We start from the raw sequence: 14,999 nt of genomic DNA, 5'->3' as shown, positions 1-14,999 counted from the left end.
AGACATTTCCATCAGCATCCGCCATTACTGAAGTTCACCTGACTAATGAAATAATAGCTCCTGTGTTTTGCTCTCTCCAGTCAGTTTGTAAGCTTCAGGTTATTCTTTGCCAGAAGGGATCAGTGATGAAATATAAATATAATCTCTTTGATTCTGTTATAAACATTTGTAGAATATCCAACTTTTAATTTCTGTGAAAACTGTATTCAAAGATCGATGACTGAAAGTTGGGAAGTAACCACTGTGTTCTTTAGTCAGATTTTTAAAAAATAATATTTAATCCCTGGTTTTAGATGCAATGCAACACTAAATATGGAGCCCCTATAGTGTCTTTATAATACCACATAAAACTCATGGTATTTTGGCTCATAACACTGATTTGTACTCTATTGCTGGCAGTTAAACTGTTCACTGCTCTCACTATCTTTAATTAATAGACAGATAAGACTGTACAAAAGCAGCATTATTTTGCTTTGGGGTGGAGAAAGCAGTTTTGTAAGCCTATGAGGGGAGGAGTGTTTCTGGTTCAGATCAACATTTCTTTGCTCTGCATAATGGGAGAAGACCTTTCACTTAATTAGCACTGGAAACCGTAAATGCTTAATTGACATAAAAATGCCCAATACAGGCATTTTACAGTTTTCCTTTTGATCTTCCATGTGGGTGCATATTGCACATGCAATTTGAACAGAACAACTAAAAAGCTCTGATGTGGATGTGTGCTAGCATGTGAGGAGGGCTTACATGAGTACAGCATTTGGTGCAGCATCAAAGAAAGGGATACACCCATTTCATATGAATAAATTGAGCATATAATTAACACCTGGACTTTACAAAATACTTTTGAAACACAGTTAAATCTGCTGTTTTTCTCCAATTGACAAAGTGCTAAAAGTGAAAATATTGATCCCTGTTGATTTGATTTTTAATGTATTTGACATTAGATGCTGACTGGATTCAAGCCCCTGAAACCCCTCAAACCATAAAGTAACACTACCCTTTTACAACTGAAGTTAGATGACTTTTAGAGCTGGTTTTAACTCTTAGTTGTTTTTTCAAGAGACACAAACAGTATTTTTAATGTAAGAAGGAGCAATTCTAATTAATGCAATCTTTCTCTTTTGCCATAGAAATTTATCCAGAAACAAGCTCTCAAGTTTGTCCAAGAAGCCTTTTCGCCATCTGGGTTTGACTGATCTGTAAGTTGTCTTTTCTTAAAAGATAACTTTATTTTTGGTTGGAATGGAAGAATAACACTTCGAAGTTTTTTTCTCTTGAAGGTAGAGGTCCATTAGGAATCACAAGTGCAGTTCTGGTTCAAAGAAAGCATAAATTCTGAGCACTTAAAATCAGAAAAATTTTCATTCCAGGGTTTCAAGAAGGTTAGGTATATATTTTAAAGCAATGTAGAGGACAAAATAGCCTCCTCCTTTTATTTTGAGATTACTTCACACAAAACTACTGGTGTTTATTTAAATATTTGAACTAGTGAAAATACAGTCTTTCACAGATACTCATATAAAGATTGTCTCTCATATTCTTATAGTGGCTACACAGCTTATATGTTTTATATGTTTATGGCTGGCTATTTAAGAGTATTTTTATTTTCTCAGATTCTTGAGATGCACTGTGCATTATATAATCACTTAGTAATGAAAGCATATTTTATTGACTTTTGGAATATGAACATTTCCATTCTCTGTTACATCTGACATATTTTCTTATTGATAAAAGTTTCAAAATTTTGGTCATCCTGTCCATTCTTTGTTATTATGCAGAGGGCCTGCAGGAGTTCTGGGAGAGCTGGGGCTGCAGAGGAGAGGGAGGGTGCTCGCCTGTACCTCAAAGCAGAGTCAGAATTTGCCCAGAGTACCAGTCCAAGTATGAAGCACCTGACATGCCTAGGCCTCTTCGGGTGAACTCCAGTATGTGAGAAGTGAAATGAGCAAATCTCAGTGGCACATAAAGAGGTCATGCCCCATAGGTATATTTTGTTGATAATTAAGTTGGTATAATTATTCTCTTCATGGCCCAGGGAACGCTGCTCACTGGAATATTCTTTAATAATTTGACAGTTGCCGAGCTCTTTAAAGAGGCGACTAGCTAGCTGCAAAGCTCTCCCATTACTCCATGCCCTTTGTTATTCTGTTGCTTCTGCATGAAGAAGCAGGGCAAAGGTAGCAGGAGTGAGCTGGACATGGGAAAAATTGATATTGTGAAGGTTAAAGAGAGTAGTATTTGAGGTATGGAGGCAATGCATGGTGATGTACAAGCTGAGAGAAAAAAGGGATACAAAATTGAGATAGAGTGTTGTGGGCTTGGGAAAGGGAGTTTAGGACTAGAAAAACTGAAGTTATGCAAACAGAGGTTGTGATGAAGTGAGATAAACAGACATGGGGTAAATGAGGGAAAGAAAGTGGAGGGATAAAAGCAGAGCCTGGAAGGAGGACAAGCAGTGATAAAATCTGTATACTTGAGCAATTCTGCTGACAAGTGTTTAATACAAAGCTGGAAGATCAGAAGCAGGAGAGAAGGAAGAGTGTTGGTAGGTGAATCTAAGATATAAATGTTGCCATTAATAGCTTCTGAGGAGCTTCCCCTAAATCTGACAAACATGCATGTTTGTCCTGTTTGTACTCTTGCAAATCAAAACTTAAAGGGATGGGAAGTTTAGAATAAGGTGTAGTGGAGAGGATAGTCACCAGGTATTACAGAGAAAGCGATGTCACCTTGGACAAATGGACTTACTTCTAGAACAAATGGACTGCAGCCGTAAAATTAGAACAAACAAGATAAAGACCCATAATTTGCTTTCTGTAGATCAGAAATTTTCTTTCACACAAGTATCTGTAGAGGGTCATTATGCATCCAGCATCCTGACAATGATGTGCCTAACTCTCTAGGCGGCTTTAGCACAAAATGAAATACTAGAAGAAGACTGCTTAGCTATTGGTCAAGAGAAGTTTTTCTTTACGAGGAAGACATAGGGTGAAAGAGAAGATGGAAGTAAATGTCACTGTTTTGAAAATGCATGTCACAGGCTTTGACCCAAGGAATCATCATGTTCATACTGTGTCTTGCACAAACAATTTTTGTTGATGCTGCCTGTTAAAACCCAGCGGATGACTTCTGTGAATACAAATTGCTCATTCAGACACTTCTGAGGATCCCTGCAGTTGTTTCTCCTCAAAGGACTTGAGATGGCTTTTGGGGGAATAGGTTATGGCTCTAACAAAATTATTTTTTTCATGATTTGCATACTTCATGTCTTCAGGAGGCATTTATGAACATAGATTCTGGAAGAAACTTGAGCTCCTGCACATTGAAAATACCTGTGAAAATTTGTTAAGAATGATAGTCCTCCTGGTAATGAAATGCCTTAAACAGACACTTGCTCACCCACTTTATTGGATCTCATGTATGCCAGTAGAAGAAAAAAAAATACTGGTGACTGTTTATGTAGATATGTTTCTGTTAATATTTAACATGCATGTAATTGCATTACACTGTTGTGCAGTTTTATAAAATTTTAAGACTAGAATTTGTTAGGTTCGCTAACCTGTGATTTAAATTCCATGCAGGGCACCATATCAACTTCTATTTAATGGCCATTTTTTCATTTAGTATTTCTTCATGACATTGCCTACAGTTTTACTGTGAGGTTTTTCTAGAGTGTTGTAGCAGATGAATTTTAAAGATTGAAAGTAATTTTTTGTGATTAAAGTTTGTTAGAGTATGTGTATAATCTAAGACTCTTTGACTTTATAAAGAATTTACTGCTCCACAGCAGTAAACCATGTCTGAGGTAACTGAGAGTGGTGGCTCACATGTAGAAGAGATGAATTCCAACCTCTTCCTGATTTATGAAATAAAACTGAGCTTCTTGAGCAGCCATTCTGTACAGACTCCTGCTTTACTCTGATGGATTGGAAATAATAGTAGCCAAATCCCCTGCATGATCTCTTCTGCCTATGACATTCTGGGTCCTCAGTGCATGCAGCACTTAATTCCCTACATGGAAACTGTTACCAATTTAGAATCTTACCAAGGGTGCATGTGTTATGCCTCTTAATGAAAAGGTTCCACCTGCCTTCTTTGACCTTCCTAACTAACTTGTATTTTCACCCAGCTGAATGCTTGGAGCCCCCCTGCCCCTCTTTTTTTTTTTTCTATATACATGCTACGCTTCACCTTCTAAATAAATTGGTGTTTTTTCCCATAGGATATTGGTGGACAATCCATTCAAGTGTTCCTGTGAAATCATGTGGATCAAGAAGTTTCAAGCTACCAAGTTTTACACAGAAACTCAGGACTTATATTGCATAGATGACAACAATAAGAGGACAGCCTTGCTGGATATGAAGGTCCCAAACTGCGGTAATATTCTTTTAACATAAAACTACTGCTAAATTATTTTGAGCCAGGAAGAAACAAACATGCTTTTTTTATGAAGTACTTCTCAGAATGACAACAACGCTTTCTAAAGGAAAAGGTTTCAGTGGCGCTATTAACCTCAGTGGTCTTTTGCCTCACATGGAGTGGTTCTGTGAACTTCATAGAATCATAAAATCACAGAATATCCTGAGTTGGAAGGGACCCCTCACGATCATGGAGTCCAACTCCTGGCAATGCACAGGTCACCCTAAGAGTACACCATGTGCCCAAGAGCATTATCCACATGCCTTTTGAACTCAGACAGGGCTGGTGCTGGGACCAGTTCCATGGGGAGCCTGTTCCAGTGCCCAGCTGCACTCCTGATAGCCAACCTAAACTCCCCCAACTCACCTTCATACCATTTCCTTTCCATTTCCTTGAGTCCTGCATTGGTTACAAGTGTGAAGAGATCAGTGCCTGCCCCTCCTCTTCCCTTTGTGAGGAAGCTGAAGTCCCCAGTGAGGTCTCCCCTCAGTCTCTTCCAGGCCAAGTGACTTCAGTCACTTTGAAGCCCTTCACCAGTTCATGTGAACCTGTTTATTTTTCCTCTTGATCCTTTAAGAATGTACCATTATTCAAGTGCAGGGAAACAGAATACTGATTATAGATAGCACCCAAGTATTACATAGAATGCATGTGCCTTTGTTCAACTAAATATTAGTGTTTCCAAGCTCAGTGGACATTCATAGCTAAATTTTACCTACTTGATTTTTTCAGGTATTTATAGTTAATGAAGTCTATTTTCCTCAAAAATACTAGTATTAGGACTACAGGACGAAAATTCAGAGCTACTTGCTACATAAGACAAATTAGCAGCAACTCAGTTCTTCTTGCAAATAAAACTGTACTGAGTTCACTTTAAAGGCTATACAAAAGAGCTATGTCAAGCTTAGGTTTGTGGCATATTGTAGCATATGGTTTTCAGGTGTATGGGTCAAGAAAAACAAAGGAAAAATTATATAACAGTAAGGCCATCTCATTGCCTATTTTTATGTACAGTTTTGCTGCCTACATATTGTCCTGGGAAAGCTGGGGAAAGGTTTTGCTCCCTAGCTAGAGATTTCTCCTCCTCTGTGTCTGAGGGGCAGGAATGGGGTGTTTCATGATGTCACATCTGCTGGACTCTGGAAGCAGAGTGGGAAACTGGGGTCCCCAGGAGCAGGGAGGCAGGAAAGCAGGAAAGAGATCAAGGGGATCTTCATGGAAGGCTGGATAGGAAAAGCTGTAAGTGAATGTGACCAATAGGAGAAATTACACCTTTTCTCCTTCCAGCTTTGCCCATTGAGTGTCCTTTTCTCCATTCTCTGTGTGGAGGGTGTGACATCCTCTGATAGTAGCTGCCAGCAAAGAACAGCTATGGTGGGGACTGCTGTAGGCCCAGCAAATGCAGCATTTAGTGTCAATAATGTGTTTTGTGGCCTCATATCACTGTTGATCTTGTGCCCAGATTCTTTCTGGAGCCAGGTGTGGAGGCAAAAATGGTGTTAGTGTCTTGTACAATCAAAAAAACCCCATGTGTTCAGGGAGTCTTGTGAGCTGCAGAGTTGGTCTTGTGTGATTCATGATCTGATTTACCTGAAATGGGAGATGTAATACCTAGATGAGCTAAATGGACCCAACCTTCTGCTCCAGCTGGACGGACTAGAAGGTAGATTAATGTGCTGAGTGTAGAGAGGTCCACTGTTGGACTGAGACCAATAATTGCAAAAGAGAAACTACAGCACATTTTGTAACATTCTTGGCTGGCACATCTAGAAGCTACCAGGTTGCTAGGATTTTCCTTTGAACACTTTTGATGTTAAATACCCAGAATTAAACCTGTGAGGGATTAATTCTTTCCCCTGATTTCTCAACCATCTGCAGCCAAAATAGGCTTGTCTCTGAGCCCTGGATGCTGTTTAGGTGCATATGTGTGTACACATGCGTGCATCCTGCGGGCTTTTCTTGATTAAAATACTTGTCATGACAAGGGAAGGTGGTACTTCCAACTAGAAGAGGAAAAGGAGGAGGTAAGGTGAGTATATACAACGCTTAGTCTGGAGTTTGCAGTGTGTGTAATTTGCATATGCAAAACATATGGAAAACATGCATTGTATTGAAGATCTGAGTGGACGCCAGCATGTACCTACAAATCATTTATGTTAGTTTACAGGGTCCAAATATCACCAAATTTTACATAATTTTTCCTCCCCATGTTTTTCTTTTCTTTTAGCAGCCATTTCCTCTTAATTTACTTTTTAAAAATGAACTCATGCAGGACATACATTTTTAATAAAGAAGACAACACATCCTTTTCCTAGACATAGAGTAGAGAATCCCTGGTGAAGAGCAGTGACTATATTGCTGAGCTGTGTTCTGGAAGATATCTGAAAAATCCAGTACATGGCTCTTGGTTTCAGTATCTTTGCAGATATTTTTCTCTATTTTAAAGGACAAGACTTAGTTTCAAAACAAAAACACTGATGAAGCTGGTATATTTAATTTCTAGAACCTTTTGAGAAGCTAATATATAGAACTGAAACAGAAGAGGAATTCAGCTTCTGACATATTTAATTTTTTTGTTGTATGAACTCTGTGATGATTTTTAGCTCCCTTTGATGTGAAGTGAAATATTTGGGTATGTAGGTTTCTGTGGTTTTTTAGTAAAACATTTTCTCTGCTTTTCTAATTTTCTGTGCTAATGAAATAATTTCATTCTCCTTGTTGAATTTGGTTTTTTTTCCCCAATTTTGACACTAAGCAAATGTGCACTTTTTGTGTTAAGGTGGTGCTACATCATGGTGTTATAGTAAGAGGCCTATACAGTATGTGATGAATGTTTTGATAGTTGGAGGTCTTTCTGCTGTTCTGTAAATAAATTTCATGCTGGGAAGTAGGTGGAGGCCAATGTGGTTTCTTGATCATAGGGCTTTGGTTTGTAGGTAATTGATGAGAAAATTAGCAAATTTCTGTGGTACTTTGCTAACTGTTTGTACAGTGGAAGTGTTCAATATTGTGCTGATAGACTGCAATTTAGATGTCATCAACTTTCTGATTTATTTTCTTGAGGTTTAAAGTCAGGTATGCCCACTATCTAGAAGATCCTTTCCAGCTGCTATATTAAAAGTGTCAATCAAGAATTATTTTTCCAACTGCATTTGAAATGTATGAAGATATGATGAAAATTGTCAAATTCCTCTAGCTTTTAGGATCAGATGTAATTACTGTGTAAAAAAATTTCAAGTTGCATCTACCACAGTAGCAGAGCCTTTTGTGTATAGAGATAATGGTTTTGTCATTTTGAGAGCATTTGACAGTTATCTGTACAGCATGGAGAGCACCACCACCTGGGACGTCTCCTTTCGCTTCCATCTGATGAATAGCATTAGAAAATCAATAGAGAGAACTAAATGAGTAAACATTTAATTCTTATTAATGTCTCTAAGGTCTGGTGGCTATTACCACCAGTGCCTTAAGTCCTCGGAAGCCAGGCATGTTCAGGGTAAGGTAACTCAAAAGACTATCAGTCTGCAGATGACCTGGAACTCACTGAATTCCAGGGAGGCAGGACCACATCCTTGGGAGTGATTGTTGATGTGTTGCATGCTCCCTCTGGTAGAGATTCAGTTACTGAGCTGTTATCATTGATTCCAGCGATATTGGAATCTTCTTTTATCTTCTGGTGTTTTGGGAAAAGGTGTGGCTTCTGCAGCTGTCTCTGAAGTCTTGTGCAGGTTTTGTATTGCTTTTGCATCTCAGTTGGGTTAATAGTGTTTTGACTTACCTGGCCAATTAAGTATTGTATATGGAGATGTGGTGTTGAATCTATCTTTCAATTTTGCTTACTGTGCCATTTGTGGATGCTTTTTGCTGTATATTGTTTCTTTAAGTGCCTTCTTTCTTGTCACTGGTCACTTATGCTAGACACAATCTACTGAACAATGTCACAAATTAGTTTCCTGCGCTAATTTGCTTTACATATCACTAAGGTATGTTCAGACTGGCTGTCTGTTTACATCTGCTGCCAGTCAGCAGAACTGTTGTCTGGTCTAAGAGCTATGGGATTTTAATGAATGCTCACATTCTTTGCCTGTCTCTTCTCCTGCACACCAAGTACTGTGGTGTTGCTCTTAGTGTGCACTAAGATATGTGTATGACTGGAAAAATTTTAGAAGTTGTTGTAATGCAGAATTTCAAGCTAAAGTAACTGCTTGCCCATTTCTTGCTTGTTGGGGAAGCCCATGATTTTTAACAGGCAATTGCTGAGATGACTGAAAATGGACTGGAACTGGGTCTAGCTTAATTTAAGCCTGTTTTCAGTGATTTTGGTCTTTGTGCTGGAGGTAAATAAGTAAGTGGTAATATGAGACTGGAGGCAGGTGGTTATAAATTCTAAGGAGGAAAAAAGGCATACTGGTGGACTGGCACATTTGTTTCTTTGAATTTACAGAAAAGATTTGTAGTATTACTGAGCCAATAAAATAAGCATTAGGTCTCAGGCAATCACAGTACAATGAAGTCTAAAACCACAGGCAAAAGTATAATCCAGTGGGTGTTGACATTCTTTTCCACTATCAGCCAGATTTCACTGATAAGACTGTTAGAAGGAGAATATTACTGACAGAACTGAGTTTAAAAAAAGCCTTAAATGTTCTCAGTGTTTATGTTTCAGAATATTCATGGATTCTCTAGCCTGTGTTGTTTATTTTGGCACAAGAACTAGAAGTGGTGCATGATGTGTGGTGGCAAACTGTTCTTTTTTTCTCTGTAAGAGTTTTAATTCAGATCTATAATCATGGGCAATGTGAAAAACTTCATTTTTTTGTGAGACTTTAACAGTAATGGGATTTCACTGTTGCTCTCAAGATGGGTTAAAATTTTCCAAACATAATTAAAATAATTTTCTGGCTTTTAAGTGGAAATAACCAGAAATTTATGGAGTTTGAAAATGCAATAGGAATCTCATTTTCAAATATATGTATATAAATTTCTTCTGAACACACAACATTTATCTATTTGTGAATAAAACATTAACTTTCATACAGATGTTTAGAAATTACCATCTACAAAATCAAGGATTGTGAATTATGAGAGCTGAGCCACATGTGGCATATGTGAATGTTTCATATTAAAAAAACTCTGATTTTTGTTGGATAATTCTGATTCCAGGTCTGCTTTAATACCAATGAAGGAGATTTGTAATACAAAGTAGATTAGAAATAGAAAGTAAGGCATTATCCAAGGGAAACAAGTGTCTCTGAATTCATGACATTATTCAGGTTTACAGAGGTACTCTCTGTGCCTGACTTGACACACCTGTGTGAGTGTGGAGTACTGATCTGCTAAGGAGAACAACTCTTTGACTCTTTTCTGGTGGCATTCTTCCTTTGCTCTGTCTAGGTGAAGACTGAAGACTAGACAACTCTATCCTGAAGTCTAAAGAAGGTGCTGTTTTCTTTAAAAGGGGAATTCTTCTTCAAGGCAACACTTCAGTAATACACTTGGCATATGGTATACTTGGTAGCAAAAGTGAAACCCATGATTCTAATTTTAATATTATCTGAAAATGTTCCTGTTTCAGTATCACATGTTTATCATGTGGCAACATTAGGTGGGTCAGCATTATTTTGAGTATTTTCTGGACACATTAAATTCGGCAGACAGCAGACAGGAGTTGCAACTGCATTACATAAACTTAGTGAATAAGAAGCCATTGGTCAGAGGTTTGCATAAGATGTTTTGGGCCTCATTAACTTAATTCTTCAAAGGCTGTTTAACTCTCAGTTCTTCTGTTAAGCTTCTCGCTGACATATTCAGCCTAATGGTACTACCTCTCATTGGTTTTCTTTTGAAAGCTATTGTGGATCAACTGAAGCTTAAATGCCATACTAGAACAAATTCTCCAGATGCAATTTAATTCCCCTAGCCATTCAGAAAGCATGCTTGCATATGATACCTTCATGATACTGCTAGCAAGGGAATTATGAATAAAGTTGATAGCCTCTATAAAAACACTTAATCTCAAAATTCTTGCAGACCAAGTGTTTATATTATTACTGAGGACCAGGAAAAAAAATATGCAAGATCCTATTTTATTCAGCGCTTTCCTATTAGAATCCAGACTACCCCAAGGTTTGTTAAAAGAAAAGTCCTGGGAAGAAGTTGAGGAGGTGATTTAGACCTTGGAGATGTAAACCCTTCATCTGATTTGAAATATTAGCAGCAACTTTCAGAGCTTCTGTGGATGACAACATGGTGTCCAAATGAATTTGTACAGGTGCACATCTTGTGGTGTTTTTTGGCAGCACTGCATGCATAATGACATTTGAAAACCTGGATGGTATGACAATTCTTGTTGCTGTGGTTGTGAAGATGAGTTAACAAGTCTTGTGGTCTTTGCTGTGGCATGTGCTGGCTCTATGTAAAGTTTACTTCTAGTGAAAATTTTAGCTAAGAATGGAGTGACAGAGTTATTAAAGGCAAAGTAAGAGTGCATTTGATCTGGGAAAACACACTTTAAATTAGACTCATCATCTTCTGGTAGAGACCGTACTTCTTTAATTGTTTTCTGCTAAGGTTCCCAGTTGAAAATTGCAATTAGGCATGCCATGGGTGGAGGGAGATTTCATTTATTATCTTAAAATATTTGGGAAGCTCAGTGAGATGCCATATCTTTCCTGATGCCTGCTTCCTGACAGAAATAATTTCTGCCAGACCTGTGCAAAGTAGCACTGGTACATTTGGTCATTGTGGAAAACACCCATCAATATTTGCTGTTCCACATGGCAAGCATATGTCTATTCTGTGGTGATTCAGTGCTTTATTCAATGGCTATATATTCTCCTGAAGATTTGGAGAAATTTTTATCCAGGGCAGGCTTTTAAAATTTACATTCACACAGTGGGCAGAGTATGGCAATCTGGGGAAATGAGATTAATTTTCATATTTTTCTCTTGTAACTCTAAGATTATTGCCTCTACTTTCCATTTTAACCCATTGGAAATTTCAAGTTTTGTTCTTCATGATGGCGAAATTCTGATGAAGTGATGGAGGTTAGTATTGTGAAATGAATACTGGAGAGGAAAGGGATCTTAGAGTTTAGAGAAAAGAAAATGGAGATAGAGATCTTTGGGCTCCAGAAGATAGATGAAAGATGAAGTATTGTTTCAAATGTTCTTTTTTCTCCTGCTAATTCTGTGTATTATTTGCCTAACTCTTTTTTTTAATCTTCACTGAAGATGTCTGTTCTTGTCATCTTGTTACAATGTCTCTGAGATTTCTGCAATTTTCTATGCAGGTCATTTTGATTCTGTGGTTGTGGTACAACAGGGAATGAGAAACAATTGCTTGTGTTTCTTTCATTCATGCTTTGTATGTAAATTTTTGGGGTATCCTTTTTATAGTCCTTTGAAGATGCAGCCGAGTTGGAAATCTGGCTCAGAACTTGCTGTCTGCAGGCTTCAGTTAAGTGAAACCTAAGAGGTGAATCACATCCAACAGCTGTTATCTTTATAGCTAGAATTACTAGAAAGTTTCACAGTGCAAAAGATAGGGGTTCTTTAACCCTTCAAAGCACATGGCAAAAGAGCTCAGGAATTTGTAAATATTACTGCCTTTTCAAACAAGGCACAATTTCAGTAGAATGATACAAGAAATATTATATCATCGTATCCTGTTTTCTGTACATTGAAACCAGTTTTGAGACAAGAAGACCTCTGGAATCTGCAGATCCGTGTGACAGTTTATGACAAATTGCATTGCCAGCTATCCTGTTTTCAGGCTCCAGACAGTACAACTAGTAGTTGTTACCAGGCTGCACGATAGTGATGTAATTAGTTATATATGCATTGGAACCTTATGTGAGGAAAGTAGACTGATTTTAATCAATGTGCCCTAAGAATTGCAATGAATATTTTATAAATCAGTGGTTCTGGTAGGCTGCCTTGAATGGTTCGGTGTGTTAGGTAGTTGCTGCCTCAGTATTATTTTAATAATTCAGTGTCTGATATATGTATTAAAAAGATGGTTAAAGATTTCAAGTGAGGATTAAAATTACCTCGTTAACAATCAGATGCAGAAAAGGCTGTCATTTTTTTCATCGTAACTTCTTGTTCTTATCATGTAACAAATTGACCTCCAAAAGCATGCCACACAAAAAGGAGATTACATGGGCCACATTGAAAACCATTTAGTGATCCTCTGTCAGGTCTAGACTCCTGGGAGTTTGTTGAGAGGCTGATGAAAATCAGGAGCTTAGTGTGAAAAGGATGGCATAAACGAATGCAATATTGAATTTGCAGTATTCTCTCAGGTACTAATTTTTTCATCATGTAATTTCTTAGGTATTAGTGAGGCTAATTGACCATATTGAGGAAATTTTTGAAGGTTTTTGAGTGAATGAAAAATACTAGAACTGAGCAGGTGAAAGCAGAAGCAGAAAAAGTGAACCTGGTATTTATTTTGTAAAAATTTTTATAACTGCAGATAGTGGGACAGTATCCTTGATGTAATGGTGGATTTCCTTTTTTTGGCTTGAGACCACCTGTTTTTAAATGTTCTCTTAGTATACTGGCTAAAGTTCCTGCTGCTAAGAATTGAGTTACAGACTAGAGTTTTTATTTCTCTATTAGGTCATATCCTTCCTTTGACATATAGTAACAGTCTTGCTTTAGGAAGGTTAGGTCAAGTTTTCTGTAGAAAGTAATAAATAGTAGCATGAAGACTTGGAAAGCCCTCCAGGACTATAGGCACATTCATTTTCTTAATTTCCATTGACAGTTGTGTAGCCAAATAGTAGTAACCTTTGAAAATGGCATCTAAAGTGTTGGTTTTGTGGCTGCTGAAGTCCCAGTTATGCAAAGGGAAGATGTGAGTCATTCCCTAGTGATGTTTGACAGTTTCACTGACGATGGCTTCAGGCCATCCTTTTGTGCTAATGATGGCCTGTGAAGGTAAATGCCCCTCCTCCATCAAGCCCTACTTTAAGGAGTGTTTGTTTCTCCTAAAGCATGAGACGATATTTGGAGAGACTCAGCTGACATAAATGAGTTCCTTCTGCTTGTCTCTACTTCTGTCTAGTTGTACTGGGGTGAAGGAAATGACTTCTTATTCTAATCCAGAGCTGCCTATTCCTGGGAATTCTCATCCTGAATATGAGGAAATATGTTCTGTATGCAGTGAAAGCACATAGCTATTATGCACCAGTGCATAACGGAAACACATGGATTTTAGTGTATGATTTAATCTCTCAGTATTATTCTCTACATTACAGTTTGAAGTTCTCAGTAACAGGTTCTGTTCTCTCATTTTTGCAGAGATCATAAAGCTTTGAATAGACTATTAAAAAGACAGAGGAATTGAAAAACAAAAATCAAACAATGTGGTTTTAGAAAGAAATTCCAGAACTTGTTAAAGGGAGTGGCTCTTGAATACAGCCTGCATACAACATATTGCTGCAGAAGGTTAAGGCCAAGAATATAGCAAACTTGAAAAATCAATCAAGTACTAGCAGGGTTATTGCTGATATCTAGTGTTATAATAATTAATTATATCAAAGTTTGGAACAGAGATTGTGTTTTGAGCTTTGAGGCATGGAGTACTCTGTATGACAGACACCAAGAGGAAACTTGTGGAAAGGTGATGTCATGTCTATATTGTATAGACCCTTATGATGCAGTCTAATCTTATTATACTGGCAGTATACAAAAGTATTTGAGCGTGCTGATAGCTTGTATCAACTGTTGTTTACAAAGTCCTTTAAAATATACATCCTTATCAACAAAAGTGATAACTATCTAAAACACTATATTTAACAAAATTAACTCGGGAGTAAAGGCAGCGTGGTTGGGTATCTCTGGAGTTCTATAAGAGTCAAAGTGTTACTGGCCAATATAAATACCCAGTCTCAACACAATAGTGGGCATACAAACTGAGGGCTTGTGTATGTTAAGGTCCATCATGGTTTTTAAACATACAGTTATTTCTCAGGGCATATTTTGCTGCTTAATGTCATTGCTTTGCTGGTAAAGTGTTGCATCACATGTCTACGTGAGGCTTTATGTAACTGTCTTGCTTTTCCCAAATAGAGCCACATCTCAACTAGCGTGGATGCTGATGTGGAGCAGTCTGGGTGCCACTGGAAATAAAAGCAAGATTAGCCTGAAGTTACAGTACATTGTCTTAATATATAAAACCAGGAAAAATGAATTCCAAGACAATTCTTGTGTTTTCCATCCATCTTATGATTGGGAAAAAGAATAAAAGAAAATACACACAACAATGTGCCTTCTAATATATTCTACCTCTAGTTCTAACTTCATTCCATTCCATTCCATTCCATTCCATTCCATTCCATTCCATTCCATTCCATTCCATTCCATTCCATTCCATTCCATTCCATTCCATTCCAAAATTTGTATCTCTTCAGATGCAGGGGCCTTGCAACTGGTATTTAGTGTAACTTTATGAACATAGAGAATAATAAGGACTATTATTTTATAGCCTTCTGGAAGGATGCAGAATGATGTAGCTGTTTCCATTAGACATGTAACACGTACATGACGTGTTCGCACTTCTGCAACTAAACA

At 37.7% G+C, this 14,999-nt stretch overlaps 1 protein-coding gene across 4 annotated transcripts in view; it reads left to right on the top strand.

Annotated features, from left to right (window-relative positions):
* NTRK2 (neurotrophic receptor tyrosine kinase 2) overlaps window positions 1-14,999 on the top strand; it is a 201,623-nt gene that overhangs the window by 24,360 nt on the left and 162,264 nt on the right. For all 4 annotated transcript variants that reach the window (XM_062514087.1, XM_062514086.1, XM_062514085.1 and 1 more), the window contains exons 4-5: window positions 1,131-1,199; window positions 4,223-4,377. In XM_062514087.1, the coding sequence (XP_062370071.1) occupies window positions 1,131-1,199; window positions 4,223-4,377 (224 nt within the window). The remainder of the gene's footprint in view (window positions 1-1,130; window positions 1,200-4,222; window positions 4,378-14,999) is intronic.

The sequence above is a fragment of the Cinclus cinclus genome, chromosome Z, assembly GCF_963662255.1.
Source record: "Cinclus cinclus chromosome Z, bCinCin1.1, whole genome shotgun sequence".
NCBI classification, from domain to species: domain Eukaryota; kingdom Metazoa; phylum Chordata; class Aves; order Passeriformes; family Cinclidae; genus Cinclus; species Cinclus cinclus.
The sequence above is the reverse complement of the archived record's forward strand: the minus strand, read 5'-3'. Positions and strand labels throughout refer to the sequence as shown.